The sequence below is a fragment of the Sander vitreus genome, chromosome 3 (genome assembly GCF_031162955.1).
Source record: "Sander vitreus isolate 19-12246 chromosome 3, sanVit1, whole genome shotgun sequence".
NCBI lineage: Eukaryota > Metazoa > Chordata > Actinopteri > Perciformes > Percidae > Sander > Sander vitreus.
This window is the reverse complement of record NC_135857.1, coordinates 31,488,949-31,507,991: the sequence shown is the minus strand read 5'-3', so window position 1 is coordinate 31,507,991 and position 19,043 is coordinate 31,488,949. Positions and strand designations below refer to the sequence as shown.

The 19,043-nt window shown below is 40.6% G+C and overlaps 1 protein-coding gene and 1 long non-coding RNA gene across 2 annotated transcripts; one reads left to right on the top strand and one right to left on the bottom strand.

Moving 5' to 3' along the window:
* The first annotated feature begins 7,180 nt into the window (after positions 1-7,180).
* LOC144515831 (uncharacterized) lies at positions 7,181-12,635 on the top strand. Its single transcript, XM_078246980.1, has 3 exons — positions 7,181-10,741; positions 11,895-12,105; positions 12,467-12,635. Exon 1 carries the CDS (start codon positions 7,700-7,702, stop codon positions 8,435-8,437), a length of 738 nt encoding a protein of 245 aa, XP_078103106.1. The 5' UTR covers positions 7,181-7,699; the 3' UTR covers positions 8,438-10,741; positions 11,895-12,105; positions 12,467-12,635.
* LOC144515833 (uncharacterized) lies at positions 11,170-17,110 on the bottom strand. Its single transcript, XR_013501778.1, has 4 exons — positions 16,847-17,110; positions 16,350-16,419; positions 12,495-12,543; positions 11,170-11,522 (listed from the first exon to the last, which is right to left on the bottom strand). It is a non-coding gene; the product is annotated as an uncharacterized LOC144515833 (long non-coding RNA).
* Positions 17,111-19,043: the final 1,933 nt, after the last annotated feature.

Here is a 19,043-nt window from a genome sequence, read left to right as displayed (position 1 = left end):
TCCAAACAGCTCTATTGTAGTCCAGCCTTTACTTCCGTGAAGAACATACGTCACTTTGTAACACACATTATAATGCTCTCCTAGCTGCTAGCATGGCACGCCCTCATACTCTGCTTCTGACTGGCTAGTAGTCCTTACCTAGCTACTGCGCATGTGCAACTCCTAACAAAGATGGAACAGAAGTGAGAGGTCTCACTCTGTAGCTAAAACAGAGAGCTCAACACACAGGGTGGAAAGAGGAGCTGCAGCAATGTGCAGTACAACAAAAATATGGTGTTTTTTGAAAATTAAACCATGTAAACCTATTCTGATATAACCTCTAAATACAATTATGAACCTGAAAATGAGCATAATATGAGCACTTTAATAAGCAAGTTGACCAATGGGACAGCTTCCAAAAAATGCAATGTACCCTGTTCATGGTAAAAAAGGATCTTTATGGATTAAAAAACTAGCTGATACACTTTGTGTTAAATCAGACACATTTGGGTTTCTTTCTCGTAAATTGTTTGGATCTCAATGTCCCAGCTGAGCGATCTAATGTCAAACCTAGGAGCCAAAATAAACCAGAAGACATGCGCTAATAAAATCCTAACGGTCTTTAGATCCCTGCATGAACTTTCTAAAAACTGATGTTGTTAGGAAGTTATTTTTAAAAGCAAATGGCTTAAAATAGGAACAAAAAAGTGTGTCTTCCTTTCAGGTGAAAAACTGCTGTTTGTTGTGTGTGTGTATTTTGCTTGTCTCTGCATTGCATTTCAGCATGTCCTGTGTGGATCTTCTGTTGAGTATGTCTGTTTGTTTCTCTCCCTGTACTTATGGATGATTTGTAGTAAACCAGCTGGTTGCAAAGCTGAGGTAAATATGGAAAAGTTCAGACGTGCCGAACAGCGAACCAAAGTCCCCCCTGGGCAGAGAAATATGAAAGGCCCCTCACACCTCCCAAGACACCCAGACTGGAAGAGACACAAATCAACTACAAATGACCTGGCAACTTGTTGTGGTTAATTTGTCTTTCTTTGTGATCATTTTGCATTGCTTTGTGGTCACTCTCTGTACTTGTTCTGCATCTCTTTGCGGTTGTTTGGCCCCTTTTTGTAGTTTTCTTGTATCTCTTTGTAGTCATTTTATGTCTCTTTGTAGTTGTTTTGCCTGTTTTTGTGGTCATTTTGGGTCTCGTTGTAGTTGTAGGTGTCTCTTTCAGTGACATTGTACAGGTGAAGCCCACTTTATATGACACTTTGTTGAACCTTGTAGCTAAATTCTCCTTTTCTCTACAATGAGGTCAGTGAGGTCTCAAAAAAAAAAAAAAAAAGTACCTTGTGCAAGGACACTTCAGCATGGTACACCATGCTGGTCCACATGAGGGCTTGATCCACAAGTATTAAACGTATATATGCTGTATCTAAACTCATAGCACCTGCCACCCAGGGAAAGAAATTCAAAGGTGGAACTAACAAAGGAAGACTGACACAATTTCATGCTCACTGAGGTGAAATTAAGTGAAGAGGCGTTCACTCCAGTGGAAGTAATTCAGCTGGATAAAAGAAGTTTTAACGGACACTGTAAAGTAAATCCCAAACACAACTGTATCAAGCAAAGCTGCCTGAAGATTCTACCCCTGAATGATTAACAGCAGGAAAAAATGTCTATTACATATTTATGAAGACTATTACTGACTAAAGTTTAACTCTCTAAAGAAGATGTTAGTGGTGCTGGCAGCCAATCCTCAAACCGAAATGATAAATATTCAGCATGATACAATAAAACTAATGTGACTTCTAATTAAGTCTGGGGAAGTGCTGAAAGAACAGACAGATGATCACTTAAGTCTGTCAAAAGTAATCAATAAAAACAATAAAGCTCTGTACACTGCTGCTGGTTCCATTAGTTATGACTAGTTTATTATTGGTCTTTATTATGCGGTCCTGGATTTCACTCCTCATTTCATTTCTGTTTGTTGTCCAGACAAAATACGTAATCTGATGTCACCGATATGAACCACTGATGTCAACTTTTCAAGTCAACTTATCGAGTTCATGCATGTTTAAACATTGCAGCTGTCGCACACGCGTGGTACATCTCCCTCACTCCTGTTAGTTTTGTTTTATCTGGACAACTTCCAACTATGTCATTCTCATTAGTTCATGAAGTTTGGTGTACTCTCATAATTCCCATCATCATAAATCCACCAAACTACACCTGAGCATAGGTCTGATTAGCCACAATATGTATAAAAAAAACACCTGCGTAGGTGTGCAGATCCTTTAAGCCCTTATCCAGACCCCAGGGCTTTATAAACCACATTAAACTGCGGACCAATGCCCCTTTCCCCCAACCCATTACTCCCCCATGGTCTAAGTAAAGCACTATCCAGCCCCGTACCCAGGCCACAACCCTACAGTTGAGCTATAGATGTGTCCCTAGCCAGCGAGCCATGCAGAGGTGGGGTGGTAGGGTGGAAGATGCTGTCAGTGCAGATCAGGCAGCCAGCACTGTGTCAGCTAACATGGTCATTGTTGCGCTCCAGCTTGCACACAAAGCCAGGATTTAGACATGGCGGACCCTGAAACAAGGGCTGGGCCGGGGGGAGGGATGGAGGGTGACAGGGATGGAGAGAGGGTGGAGCCGATATCTGTATGCAATGTTGCAACTTATTTCTCTTGGTGATTTCGATGTTTTCATTTGAAATGAAGACTTACATGCTCCACGACAAAAACCAACCATCATCAAGTTAAAGGCTTCTCTTCAAAGATAGCAGTAACAGATGCAGATGCAGTGACATGCTCACATAATATCGTACGGAAGCTTGGCAGACACATGAGGGTCTGTAAATGAAGTGTGTTTTTTAGTGGGTGGGAGTGAGGATGTTCAGGAGAGACAAACAGGGGAGAGCTAACGGAGGACCGAGGAGGAGTAGAGTGGTTGGGGTGGGCCGTGTTGATGGGTTAAGGAGGGGTGAGGGGGGATGGGCAGCTCAGTTGGCATGGGGCTCGAGGTCCCACCAGACCACAGCTATGCCCTCGTCAGCGCTTAAATGGGCCAAGAAACTGGAGCAGGTTGTGTGTGTGTGTGTGTGTGTTACAGTGAAAAACATTTTTTGCCAATGGTAAGCAGCCATTATATGAGCAGGATCATTTTGTTGATATGATAATAATGCTTGATCAGAACTAGGTTGTAAGACGTGTTGTCCGAGCTCATGTGGAATCAAGAGTTTAGAGTCGTTCTGAACGTCCACACTGGAAGGCAGAGTGAAAAGTTGGCTGTCATAGAGAGGAGGAGTGCACGTTTTAAGACACTGTCTTCTGGAAGAAAGTCAAAGCTTTACACTTGGTTGTTTACACCAAAAGTGCGACAAATTGTTGTGTAAAGAATGAATAAAGAAAGCTCAAAGAAGTTCAAACCCTGGCTTCTTTCTCACCTCCGCACAGCTGACCAATTGCGGTGTGAAGTGGGTGTGAGCTTCTTGGTTTCGGAAGGGTACCGAAATGTTCGGACAGAGCCCCTCAGAAAGATGTGGAGGGAGGGGGTTTTCCAACGCTATTTGACCATCCAACAAACACACCGATACACAGCTCGAGCAGATAACCTATAAAGTGTTTTCAGTGACACAATGCTCATTTCCTCCCTCGGCTTCGCCTTGACCTGCAACTGAACAACCTTTCTGTGTGCTGACCTGACCTCGGGGTATTAATAGAAATGAAAGTGAGGGATTCATTTCTCCAAATGCTACAGTATACATATGTATATCCTTTGTGGATACCTGTGGTTAAATAAACAATAAACTAAAATATTAATATAGTGAGGCTGTAACAAAGAACAAGTGTCAGCCATGGTTTTTGAAAGTACATTTTCTAGTTGAGAGGAGGTGAATTACAAAGTATGAACATTTCCCATTAAACAGCAGTTATCGCTGTCCAAAGAAAAATAGCATCATCAACTATGATTGAATGTTCTGCCAAGAGTCGTCATCTCCTCAGTTGTCTAATGCTAAAAAAGAGGGTTCAGCGATGTTTTAGGGATATTAACATTGATTCAAATGACAACAAACTGCAGCTTTTAACCATTTTAGGGTATGGGTTTTTCCAGTATTTTGGTTTCCTAGCTGCACAAATATATTTATTAACCCACCCTTATAAAACTGTAAGCAGCAGTATTCACAAAACAACCTCAGACAAACTGAGTGTACCTTTTGTGCACAGTGTCAAACTGCAGACAAAGTTAGCAGCTGACTGACAAAATCCCAAGACACCAGAGCAAAAACAAACATAAAAACAACATACATTAGAACAGAAACACAACTCTAATGGGGTGCCTATGTTGCTCTGTGTCCAGTGGACAGGTAAGTAGGATAGCCAGTTGTTTGTTAGCGTCTCTTTACTTCCAAATGCAATTCCACTGCATCATATGCGGTGGTGAAGAGTGAATTTACACCGCTGACCAAATGAAAGGCTGCTTTGGGAATGTGGATTTTTTAAGAGATTTAAACCATCCAGTTTTGTACAACAAAGGCCTAGTGCAAGAATAAGCAAACAGAATAACACGAAGCAGTGCTTCCTTCTGGCAACCTAGCACAGCTGCTAATCACACAACCTTATATTATGTATCATCACAAGGAGTACAGATGTGACCAAACATTAGCCACAAAATCAGCACTGAATACTGAACATATATACTAGGACAAGAGAAATGGCCAAAAGACCATCTGAGCCGCTTTCTACCAACCAAAAAGCATTGCACAGTTTGTGCATTCAGTGCAGCATCAACAAATGAACATAGGATGAGTCTGAAACTGTTCCATTTGCACACAAGATGTAGAGTCTCTTCCACTGACTGTAAGAGACTGATTTTAGATTCAGTTAGCAGGTAAAGACCTTGTACTGTATGTAAATGCTACTCTACATCCAAACAAATCCAATCAAAATGCCATGAAGTGAGCACTTTCTAAAATAAGTACAAATATGAGAACTACATTTTACCACCACATACATAATACATGAAGGAGCCATGAGTAGAAACAAACAACAACAGCATAAAAAGCAGTAGTTTGTGGATAAAGTAGTGAAACGAAATGTTACATTACAATGTGTTCATGGTGGATGATGGGTGTGGATATCTGCCTTCAATTCTAACAACCTTGAATCTGATTCTCAACTCATGTCAGACTGTTTTACTTTTTACAGAAATAATTACTTATTTAATTCTGAACTAACCTGTAAATTGTCAAACAATTTGAACTGCCCAACGTCACTAAATTTAAAGTTTACCTTAACCAAAGTTTTGCTTAAATTTAAAGCTAATCTGAACCAAAGTACCTCCCAGAGCAACCATCAGATAATCTGTCTATGTGACAAGAAAACGAAAATGAAAATGTTTTTGTCATATAATCCATTTAATCATTATATGACAATAATATTCCAGTTTTTGTACCCACTAAAAATGTGCTGTTTTACAAAAATGTTTTGGTGCTTTTTATGTAGGTTGGGTTGCTCCGTGGAGTAGAGTAAGATTATTCATCCTGACCTGTAGTAGAGGAAGGTGTCCAGGTGACTCTGAATATTCCACGCAGACACTCACACATGGTCCACAGCAGGAAGCCGATGGAGGGAACACACCGATGGAGCAGCCCACACACGGGCTGTGGGGCTGGGAGAGCTGGGTGACAGAGCTGGGGGAGGCAGGTGGGCTTTGGAGGCGATCTGAGGATCGGTTTGACTGTTTGGGCCCACGGGAGACCAAGCTACACTGTCAGTGTGGATCACAAATAGAAAGAGAGAGAAAGAGAGAGAGAGAGAGAGAGAGAGAGAGAGAGAGAGAGAGAGAGAGGGTGGATGGGTCCCAGGATTGGGAGAGAGAGGGATGGATGAAGGGAGAAAGAGGGATAGAGAGGAGGTGGGTCAACAGAAAGAGAGTCAGAAGAAGAGAGGGACTGTCTCATCAGTGTGTGTATATATCAACATATGGACCACTGAACTTTCTTTTTCTTCCACAAACCACCATAGAGTGAGCAATAGACATCAGGTATGTATGTGTGAGTGTGTGTGAGGGAGAGGCGACAGCAGCGAGACAGGACAGAATAGGGGTGTATTAGCACTAGTGGACAGTCAGCAGTTTGCTCCGGCCCTCTGTAAAGCCCCGCTCCATTGTTTGCTGTGCTGGAGGCTTTAGCTGTGGCCCAGCAGGGCCTTGTCCCTGGGCTTAGAGGGGCTGGACACTGGATACTAGTCAGACACAACCACAGCCAACACACCTTGGTTGGGGCAACACAACCTCTGTTTATGGCAGTTTATCACTGAATGAAGATTCATTTGTTATATATGGTTATAGTTTTCTTTTTTTAAACAAATCTCATGAAAATGAATCTGTCTCTCAATACTTTCCAACTTCCCTGTTGATGGCTTTCTGCTCCAAGTCTGTTGGTTCCTTTTGGAAAAAAAACTCAAACAGGAGTACATAGTGTAGGTTGATACAGGGTTCTCCTCACATCTTCTGGCAGCATGCAGCTGAACCAGGTGCCACTCAGCTCGAGGACAGCAACCTTCCAGCAAAGGGAAAAAGGGAGTGAAGCACGATGATTGATTTGCACCTTTTATTTGTTCAAAAACGTTCTTCATTAGAGTCAAAGTGGACAAAGGCAAAAGTCAAACACGTATATAGTCAACCTAGAACAGGTGTGCAATTCTCATTGGCTAATTGGTTGAACAGGATTTCAAATCTATTGGATAGTGGATCCAAAAGTGGGCGTTGTCATAGTCAAGTGACACACCCCATGCACCACAATCACATTAGGAACAAAAGAACACAGATATCTCTTAAAATTACAAAGATAAAAGTAAACAAAGTACAAGTACCACATCTATCAAGTGTAACAAATTAAAGGCAACACAACAAATTTGGTTCTTCATTTAGGCAAAAGGGCTCAACTGTGTTAACAGTATGAATCCAATACTGATAGGAGGAAATAGTGCATTTGTTGGGGACTATTTTCAGCTGCTAATTATTCAACATTTGGTACTCCAGTAAGTATTAACTGCAGCAGGACTGTGTATGTTTATGCCTTCAAAACTGCCGCTGTCACCCCAATCCTTAAAAAACCTGGTCTGGATCCCTCCTCCCTCAACAACTACCACCCAATATCCAACCTCCCCTTTCTGTCTAAAACCCTGGAACGCAAAGTCGCCTCACAACTACAAACCCATCTTCATGCCAATAACCAATTTGAACCTCTCCAATCTGGTTTCCCCCCCTCCACAGCACAGAAACTGCTCTCCTCAAAGTCCTCAATGACCTCCTCACCTCTGCTGACACCGGTTCCCTCAACATCCTTATCCTCCTCGACCTGAGTGCAGCCTTCGATACCGTGAGCCATAACATCCTGCTCACCAGACTAAAAGACCTCGGTATTGAAGGTACTGTACTCAGCTGGCTCCACTCCTACCTTTCCAACAGATCCCACTTCATCTCTCTTCATAACCACACCTCTGCCACAGCCACAGTCACTCAAGGTGTTCCCCAAGGCTCCGTACTCGGCCCCCTTCTCTTCATCATCTACATACTCCCTCTTGGTCAGATACTCCACCACTTCAACCTGGACTTCCACTGTTACGCCGATGACACCCAGATCTACCTCAGTACCAAATCCCCTCACAATCCTCCCCTCTCCCACATCAACTCCTGTCTGTCAGCTATTAAAATCTGGATGCAACACAACTTCCTCAAACTCAACAGCGATAAAACAGAATTCCTCCTCATAGGCTCCAAATCCACACTCAGCAAAATCAATAACCCCACTCTCACCATCGACGGCACCATTGTCTCCCCATCTCCCCAGGCCCGTAACCTTGGTGTGAGCTTTGACTCCACCCTCTCCCTTGAGCCCCACATCCGTCATGTCATTAAAACCTCCTTCTTTCACCTCCGCAACATCGCCAAAATCAGACCCTCTCTCACACCCCCCGCTGCTGAAAAACTCATTCATGCCTTCATCTCCTCCCGACTGGACTACTGCAACTCACTTCTACTCGGCATCAGCTCCACCAACATCAACCGACTCCAACTGGTCCAGAACTCAGCCGCCCAACTCATCACCCGCTCGAAATCCTGGCACCACATCACTCCAGTCCTAAAACAACTCCACTGGCTTCCTATCTCCCACCGGATCACCTACAAAATCCTGGTCCTCACCTACAAAGCCCTCCACCATCTGGCCCCCTCATACCTCACTGACCTCCTCTCCCAGGAGATCTCTCTCAGATCCACCTCAGCTGGTCTCCTCTGCATCCAAAAGTCCAACCTCCACAGTTTTGGGGACAGAGCATTCTCCAGGGCAGCTCCCAGGCTCTGGAACTCCCTTCCCCAAGAGATCCGCACCTATGAGTCCCTCACCATCTTCCAGTCTCACCTCAAGACCCATCTCTTCACCACTGCCTATCCCTAGCCCCACGCCCCTCCCCTTTTCATCTGTGCCTGAATCTTTTTGTTTGTTTGTCTTTATTATTTATACCCTGTAAAGCGACTTTGAGTTCGTGAAAAGCGCTATATAAATTCAAATTGAGTCAAAATAACGTTGTTGGACAAAAATGGAGATTGCACAGAGAAATAAGACATATCAGACTTTGGTTATTCAGATAATAATTGTTAGAAGGCTCAATTAATTTGTTGCAGTTGGTGTTTTCATGGGGTTCGTTGACATAAAGAACAATTTAGAATTTCTGTCTGTGTGTAATACTTAACATCAGTCCTTACACTCTAACAGTAATAACAATACATCAAAATGTATAATAATACAAAATGTAATTATTTAGAAACAATGTATTTCCCATATTTATTATTTTACATAGAGGCATCCGTCTGGATTCAGATTTATTTGAATACATTTCTTGTGTCAACATGTCAAAGGGGTGGAACTTGTGAAATTGTCGGTGCCATCCCTAACTCTAACTCTACGTATGGTTAACAAATGCAAAATGACAGGACCTTTGTGTGCTTCTATATAGGGCTGCACGATATGAGAAAAATATGCAATATGCGATAACGTTGTTGAATATCGCAAAAACAATATCACTTGCGATAAATAAACAGTTTTTTAATTGAATTTAAAACAAATGAAAGGAAATACTTTCCAAAAAAATTTTTATTCCACAAATTGAACATTGAATTGAATATAAAAGGCACCACTAAAAAAAGGTTTATTTTACATTTTAAAGTGCAGGTTTCTACTGATATTTTCTTTCAAATAACAAAAAAGATCTGATGTCTTTTGCGATATGTCGCAGCCTTCCGTGTTGTGTTTATTGCGCCAGTTGATATTGCGATGACGATAGAAAAACAATATATTGTGCAACCCTACTTCTACAGAGACAGTCTCTAGTTACAGTCGATGTGATAATTGGACCTGTGAGACTGATGTTGGGGATGTAATTCTTGCCAGATTCAGGAATTGTCTGTGATGGCTGCTCATCTTTGGAGCCTGTAAATCCAACAGTGTTTCTAGGCCAAGTCATTAACTCTGTCTCCATCCTCAGTCCTGTCTCCTGCTTATGTCACAGTCCTTTCCTCTTCCTCTGTCTAATCGGAGGAAGAAGAGTTCTCAGCCTGAGCCCTCTTCATCTCTCCAGCTGAAGCTCGGTCACACAGCCTGGCTCAGAGGGGATGACATGTTGATGCTGCATCATGAGCTCAAGAGTTCAAGAACCAGGGAGTCCTTTGTTCCCTGTACGATCAGATTCATTTCTATGTTAAATATGAGTTGCACAGTTACATTTCATGCAAAGACCAGGCAATACAAGTTTGTATATTTTGCAGGAGACGTGTATTTATCAAGCTACTGACCCTTGTGCTGCATGTTCAGCCCTGCATCCATTGGTATTACATTCATATATGGACAATTGTGCAGAACATGTTTTAAGTCCAATGCCAATGTTGAGGGCAAAGAGTGTGGAGGTTGTGATGGGTGTGAAGTGCATCCAACTTTTATGCCAGAAAACTAAAGTTTGTGTTCAACCAATGAATGTTGTTTTAAATTATGACCAAATCCCTTTCCTAACCTTAACCAAGTCATTTCTGTAGACCAACCTTAACCACACTATAGTTTCCATGGATGGATATTAATGTTTATGCCATTAGTGGCAGTAGTGGTAATAGTCAGGCCGATAGTAATATAATGACAGACAGGAAACATGGGAAGAGAAAGACAACTAAAGGTTGTTGGCAATAACTGAACTGGGAACGTTGCGATTACATGGCATATGCAAATCATTCAATACATTCAAAATTTTGTAACAGTTCGCATTTTTTTGAACAGTGCATTATTCAAATGGCTTCAAAAGCACCAAAATCTGAATTTATTTAGTGCTCTTGTTGGAGTTATTCATTGTTTTGTTAAACGTAATAGTTACATATTTACTTATTTTGTTAGAATTATACCGCTGAATAAGTTTGATTATAACATTAGTATCTTTATTTTAGTTACTTCAAGTGCCTGTTAGTGCTTTTGTTTTGAAGGAACTACGCAGCCTGGCCACCAGGTGAAGTTAAATACAAAGTATATGTTTTTTTTTACCAGGGCAAGAGAGACAACAATGTTCATTTGTTTGCTTGCCCAAACTGGAGAAAATAAACCTCACAAAACGCCATCTTTTGCCTAGGCAATCAACGTCTTTATTTTTCTGCATAAGATTCATTCCTTAGGTTCCTGTTTGATTTTGTTTTTGTTTAGTTTAAAGGACAATTCGCCACTACAGTGAGTGTTACCTTTTCTTTTTTAATGGTTGACCTCTAATTCAACACAGTTGTGGTTTCTGATCCACAGAGAGAACGTGTGATGCTTCTTCAGATCTCAGGGTGATAAATGTGGTTTCTGTACTCATTAGAAGCTGTGTTGGTCCACCACATGCCTCAACTAATCCCTACAAAGTGCAGAGTAGTTGATAGCTGAGTCATCGAGGACACACACACACACACAGCTAAAGCCCTGAGAGTCCTGTGGGTTAAACAGAAAGTGACTCACACACGGTTTATTCTCCCAATGCCGACAGCACTCCTCTACTTTCCCACCGTTCAGACAGATGAATAATTTGTCATGGCCAATACAATTAAGCACACACAGGAGAGAATTGAGAGACAATCGAAATTGGTTGATATTCTTCAGAAACATGAGGGGATGAGAGCTCAGAAACAGAATGTTTTATTTCCTTTATCAGTTTCCAGTCCTGCTGTAAAACCTGACCAGCTCAGGAGTAAAACAACATCACGACAGTTAAGACTCTGTAGTATTAGTATTTGGCCCCATTGGATTATTTTGCTGGAAAAACATAACAATATCTGTAAATTATCCATATCAGTGACAAATTATAATACTGGAAATCCACTGTATTAACTTAAAGGAGCCTGCTTTAGCTTTATAAAAGATAAACAACTCTTGCTCTAAACACTGTTGTACACAGTAAAACCAGTTTAATGTGCAGTTGTAATGCTGCAGGGCATCTCTGGCTGCTGTGGTGTTTGTCCGACGCTCGTCATGCCTTTGGGAGAGAGGGTGGGAGAGTCTGTCAGTTAATATCAACATTAAACATACAGTATCACACTGGCTCTATGTTTTCTTAGTAGCATTAGTATTGATTTACATTTCTTTGGGCTTGTTTAAAACAATGTTTTCCATTATTGTGTTATTAATGATTTACAACTATTTGTAACCTTTATAACTTATAAAGTGAGAAGCTTGTGGCCTTGCTCACTTTCTAATTAACCTGTTATGCTAGCAAGCTATTAAAATGTTTCATTCATAGTGAGCCACCAATTAAAACCCCAGCAGAAAGGATTTTTCACAGCCTGGCAAAGCAAATGGTGTTCTTATTACTATAGTTACACATTCTAAAACCTATAACTCTATACAGGTTGCCTTGCTAGGGAGTTGCAGCAAAGTGACATATTATTCATCGTCCATCCATCGTAACATAACATCCAACCAGTTGTGACTGTGTAGTGGAGCCCATTTCCCCGCAGACTTCCGGCAAGGTACGATCAGAGCCCGCCGTGTAGGATGGGACTCCACCGTTTACTGTTTGCACCCTCGTCACCACATCTGTCCACTGACAGGACACTATGGTAATTAAAGTGCAAATGTTTTCTTCTCTTCTACGCACTCACACACAGTTACATCCCTACATCATCCTGCTCTTTATCACATTGACCTGTTGTTAATTTTTCAATTAGATTTCGCCATATTTTGGGCCAAATTCGTACTGGATCTCAGTTCTATTTCTATTTTAATAAGCTGCTTGTTTTCTTGCTTGTTCACTGATTGCACATCCACTTACTTTGAAACAAGTTAATCAGGTTTTTCTCTCTTTTTTTATCACTGTGCAAATCACCGTCATGTCTTCACAGGTTTCATTTATTACACATCGCATCAGAATGTTCAGTGTACAAATGTTTCTTTAAGGCAGGTTGTCTTTTCTTTTGTCAGACAATGCACGCATGTACGCAGACAGTACCTGCTGTAGCTCCTTTGGTCCTTCCTTCGGCATCGTGGAGATGAAACATCTGCATGGAGAGTAACACAAAAGATATAATCTGCAACAACAATGAGTAGAAAAGTAATCATTTTTAAATAAACATGAAATAAAAAAATAAAAAACATCCCTCCAAAGTGTATTTTTTGTATCAACAGGTTTTATAGGTTTTGTGGGTTAAATGCTTCTTTGTCTTATTCTTCTTATTACTATACGTTATTATTATGTTTCGAACGTTACTGTCTATATTATTTACTATTACAGTATTACATTATTCAGTACTGTTAGATAGCAGGATATCTACATGAATTAAGTTTTGTGGAAAGTTTGACAATGGACCAAAAAACAAGTCATTAGCTGTGAATGTGGACTCCTTATTTCAAGACAAATCTCTTGTTGCCGGCTGCACCCATTTCAGCTTTAACAGAATTCATGCGATGTTTATATATTTGCCCTGCAAATTTCATCCTAATCACAGCCTGTGCACCTGAACAGTTTCTAGGAGCAAGATCTGAACTCAAATGCTGCCAAGTCCAGTTAGCCTTGGGTATAAAACTTAAACCTCAACCTGCCTCTGCCTCCACACACACACACACACACACACTTCGAAGGTCACTGAATGGGTGGGGCTGGATGGTTAACAGGGAGACAGAAATAACCTCCAGGGTTGGGCTCTGCTGCGTTCCATGACCCATGCTGACACTGAATAGTTTACATACTGGGAAGTGAAATGTTGAAGGTACCTCAGAGGACCTATGTGTGTGTGTGTGTGTGTGTGTGTGTGTGTGTGTGTGTGTGTGTGTGTGTGTAGGTTTAGCTTTATCTGTGAGGAACAGCACTGCCCACTATTCTGGTTAGTTTTGGTCATTCTTTAAATTGAAAAATGCTGAAAACTGGGAAGTTATGACAAGGAGAGACAGAGAGAGAGAGAGAGAGAGAGAGAGAGAGAGAGAGAGAGAGAGAGAGAGAGAGAGAGAGAGAGAGAGAGAGAAAGGGAAATGTGTGTGTGTGACCACACGGCTCACTCTGTCAGTAGGGGTGTATTTATGAAACAGCACGTCTCAGCCTGGTCTGCAGTCAGCAGAGACTGGGTGTGTTTGATTCTCTTATTTAGACCACCCATAAACAACCAGTGGACCACAGCTGGACTCTGAGTTTTTGTTCAAACACTCTGGTCTGGACTGTGATTCAGTTAAACATGTAATACATTACAGGCAGCAAAGACAGGATTTAATAACGTACAGGTGCACATGCAGAGATGAAAATTGGACTTTTATTTACTTTGTGATGAGTTGTGTTTATAAAGAGATGTGAGTGACACCTCTCAGGCTTTTCTGAGGATTTTTTCACACTTTTAATTCACCCAAATCAAATTTTGGACTCTAATTTACGGTTTAATCCTTGAGGAACATGTTTTATTTACAGTCTATGGGAACAACAAGAGAAGAGCTTAAACACTGTGTGGCAGTCACTTTTAACCTGCACCAATACTGCACACAAGTGTTAGACATCTGCTACTGCAACATGACCAAATGACCTCCTACTGAAAATTATAAAAGAAGGTGAAATAAAAAAAATAGCTTCATTTGTTTTACAATAAAATCTGACCGGTGCGCAAGAATAATCAGTTACCATTCTAAAAAAATATATAGCATTGTTGTTCTACTGTAAACAGGAAGTGGTGGTTTGTGAACGCTTCTCTCTTCTCTCTATTGGTTGTATTTTATGTCGATTTTTTATTTGCGATTGATTGGTTTCTTAATTGATTGGTTGAATTAGGAGAAACATGGCTGAACATTGCAATAACGATTTATATAAGCTTTCCCTCAATCTGCACTGTGAGATGTTTACTAAATTGCACTCAACCTGAAATTGCAATAATTCAATAGTTTTTCCTAAAAGTACTGAAAACAGGCTATATTCCTACATCAGATATTATTTGAAAATGAAGAGGTGTAAGTAATTTCCCTTGACATAGCCCTGATTATGGATTATTGTACCTTTATGAGAGCAGATAAGTAGAGTATACCTGTAAGTAAACCTAAAACAAACTCATTTCTTAAAACAGATGAACAAATAGTTCATGACATGAATGTGTGAATAGACTGAGCACAGAGAGGAAGCTCAGTGCACAAAGTTAGCGTAAAAAGTCACTCCAGTCATACTGTAGCACAGAGATCTTCAACAGGAGGTCCGAGACCCCTAGGGGGTCCTCAGAGTCACTGTTTAGTTTTTAGTTTAGTTTATTTCGATCACATAGATACACATACATAACATAAATGGTAAAAACAAAGTGTCACCTTAGTTCATACAGTGTCTTCTTAATTCATTTAGATCAATACTGACTGAAAAGGTGTAGGTTGAAGCATTTGCTTATTGCACCTACCTTTTTACATTCTATTTTATTCTTATATTGCTCTTAGGTCCCTCAGGATATTATCAATCTTATAAAATGTATTATTATTAAATTATGTTTTTTATAAACATATTACATATTAACACACATATGTGCAGAAAATATAAAACAAAAAAATAAAACAAAATACATTCCCATTCATATAGACATTACCATACATGCCTCACTTTTATATTTGTTTAGCATCCTACTTTTTAGTATTTATTTTTTCTTTGTACCATATTTTCATACCACATATGTACTCCTTTTACCGATATATATCTTTGCTTTACATTTGTTCTAATCTTTATCTTTGTGAACATGTACACTGCAGGGGGCCCTCTAAATTATTGTTAATTTTTGAAAGTAAAAAAAATTTAAATGTCTTAACATGAATCCAACATATTATTAACTAATATAAATCCCCACTGATGATAGGCTTACTGGCCTATAAGTCATTAAGATAACCATCGACAGATACAGTTAATCTTAGGGATTGACTGTGCCATATGTTTACTTTAAAAGATGGTTTATAAAATAATGCCAACAATTATTATTTTAATAGCTAAGGCTTTAAAGGCTTTAGGCCGCCCTACACCTTATTGTAATTTAATATTAGAGGTACATGGATATATCGACTCAATATCGTTATCGCGATATCACGATGCGCAATATTATATCGAAAGTGTTGAGATAAGTATGCAATATTTTGTTTATTTTGTGGAGCGCTGCGTCCCGTCCTTTGGCTGTGTGGCTTAGTTGTGTTTGATTTAGAGCCCGCTTGAAATGCTATAATGATCATGTTTCATTGGCCAGTTACCGTGCCACTTGCACACGTTAGTACACGTCAGCGCACGGGTCCACTACGTGACAAACCCTACGGAGCGTACCACGTGACGTGTGTGCATATTTCGACAGAGTGACAGTGTAAGTCAAGAAATAGATAGAGACAACAAAACGGAACGAATCAGAGAAGAGAAAGAAAAGTTGTGTCCTGTTCTCTTTATTTATTTATTTTATACTGTCCAACCCGTAAAACATGTCCTGTTCTGTAGACATGGTCCTTATTTATTTATTTATTCATGTTGTACCAGTCCAATATGACCGTCAGTTGAAATAACCCTTGTGTTGTAAGAAAACTTGTTTTATTTGTTATCAATCTATTTTGATGCGTTTTCCCATAACTTTTGTAATTTTACATATGTTTAAAAATATTGAAATTAATATCGATATCACAATATTCATAATCGATATCGCAATATCACATTTTGTTAATATCGTGCAACCCTAATATGCAACTTCATTTTATAACAATAGGCTATATTTAGTATGGTGTCCCTGCTCCGTCTCTCTTTCAGTTAGTTTACAAAACGTTGAAGACCCCTGCTGTAGCCTAGACAGACAGTTACAGACAGTACAGACAGTGAGCGAACATCATGTACCTTAAACAGCCGGCCGAGTGTGAGCAGAGCAGCGGGACACGGAGGACATCAGCGGGGCATCAGTCTGAAACTGTAAAGACAGCAGTTTGAGAGACGACCAACAATTCAACAATAACCACTGATATACTCACAGTAACACAGTATTGTGAATGTTCCCCTCATACTAAAACAGCAGCAGGGCTATCAGACTTGTAAACTGTGAAACTCGACTAACTTGACGCAACATGTGCGCCGCAGGCAGGCACCGTTAGGTCTCACTCATTCCGAGCCATATGTTGTATGTCTAATAATAGCCTGCAGGAGTTAGATGTGTTCGAGGTCAACTGTGCGTTACACGCCATATATGGAGAACTTGTTGGCGCGTTAAACCACAATAGATAGCCTATACACTAGATACGATAGGGAGATGGAGAAAGACGCAGAATCCATAAAAACCAATACTAGTAGAAAACAATCTCTTCTGGACTCGAAATGTATTTGGTCCTTTATCCTCATACCTTAATTTCTCTGAAATAGCCGTCGGGGTTTGAAACTCTACCCGGAAACTTTGCAGCCTCACCCACAGAAAGTCGAAGCCTTTTGAGCACCAAAACGCCCGCAGCATCTCCGCGCAGGACATACAAACAAAGGCTGTTCGTCCATGATTTCAGGTGGCATCAAACATGATTTTTTTTATCAAAACCATCTTCAGTATAAAAGCCGTGTGCTGCCATGGCCGCCCTGCAGACCGGTCCTGGCACAGTTATAGTTAACGCTCCTCCTCCGCGCTGCTGGGCGCGCAGATGGAGGATTATGGGAATGCATTGAGACAGAGAGGCCCAGCAGGTCTATTGTATTGGGAAACAAAATCACAGCAGGCGGTCAGAGGACAGCCCAGCTGCCCCAGTTATAATAATAGTAGCCTAATAGTAATAAACAGCCGCATATTAGTAGTAAAGTAGCCTAATCCGGATGGTGTTCGATCTTCTCAGAGCAGTTCTTATTAGGGGGTTAAATCACACTAGCCTATTTACTGATATCACAAAGTCTGCTATGATACGATTTCGATTCGACCGATAAAAGACGATACATAAGCCCATTCAACACAATGGGTGAAATTTATACATATTTATGAAAAGCAACTAAAATATGATTAGTCGATTTCAATACTGAGCTCTTCCAGACAAACTCCTCTTTTTTAAAGAATAAATATTACGGTGGGAATTTCAAAATAAAGGCGCATCTCGACGATGACGATATGTATCGATATTTTCACTTTGTATCGATAATATTGGATAGTTGAGGATTGAATCGATATATTGATCTCGCTCTTATATTGCTCTGTTGGCCTCAGGTTCTTGACCATAGATTCACTTTAGGTAAAGAGGCTGTAGCTGTGACAGACAACATGAAATGTTTCCTCGTTTTGAATCTCATTTTGCAGGTGAACTCTATGTGCTGCTGTCGCTTCAAAAACTGCAGCTGAACTTCAGTTCACACCGGAGAGGAAGAGAGGCTGTCTGACTCTTCCACACTGAAACTCATCTGCACAGATATTATACTGAATACTACTATACACACTAAACTAATCCACACTATACAAAATATTACAGTAAACCAGTGTTTTTATAAAAATGTTACTGTAGCCTCAGTATAGTGTACAGCTGTAATATGAAGGGAAAATACTCTGCTCAAGACCAGGAGCAAAAAATGCAATCAGGTTATTTGCAACTTATATCAACTGTGTGACTTTTCAACTATAATTGTTGATAACCGTCATTTCAAACAGAGGCTCTGGCCCGGGGGCCCGTTCAGTAATCACATCCATGCCTCCACTCTTCACACTGGTCCAGGATTAAAGAGAGCCACCTTTGATCCAATCCAACTGGTCTGTGCACGACGGGTTGGGTTTTGATTTGAACAATTCTGATTCCAGTTCTGATTCTTCCTTTCGATTCAGGTTCTTATCAATTCTAGACTCCCATTCTTTGACGGGTGGAGTTGAAACGGGTCACATGCTTATTTCACAGATAAGAGGAACATTTTATTTTGATTCAAAGGAGGTTTATAGTTTTACCAGGCTTTTTCAATTTCAAAATAAAGCCGCTTTTCTGCTTATACTGAGCTCCGTGGCTGCAACACAACAAGCACCTGGAAGTACAGTGGCCGCTAAAAAACTTAGGCGTGTTAAATTTGGAACCGATGATCGGATTCAAAACCAAATTCCGGAATCGTTATGTTATGGGACCGGTTCTCGATGCCTGAATGAGAACATCATGATGAATGAACATAACAAACCTTTTCTTCACATCCTGTTTACATGTTTGACTGAGAGAGAGAAGGCCGTCCTACAGCAAACAGACTTTCTGCACAGAAACATTAGTCACGAGAAGCACTGTAGCTCTGGAAACTATTCTGGTTGGTTGTTATGCACCCTCAGGTCAAAGTCAATAAAAAAAAGAAAGAAACACGATCAATTATTTATTTTTTTGGGGCATTTTAGGCCTTTATTTGTATAGGACAGCTGAAGACATGAAGAGGGAAGAGAGGGGGGATAACGACATGCAGCAAAGGGCCGCAGGTTGGAGTTGAACCTCTATATATGGGTGCCCGCTCTACCAGATGAGCTACTCAGGCGCCCGACCAGATCCATTACTTTTTAAGAAAATGATCTCAGTGCAAGTTCTTGGAATAACATGTTGTAGGACATTAGTA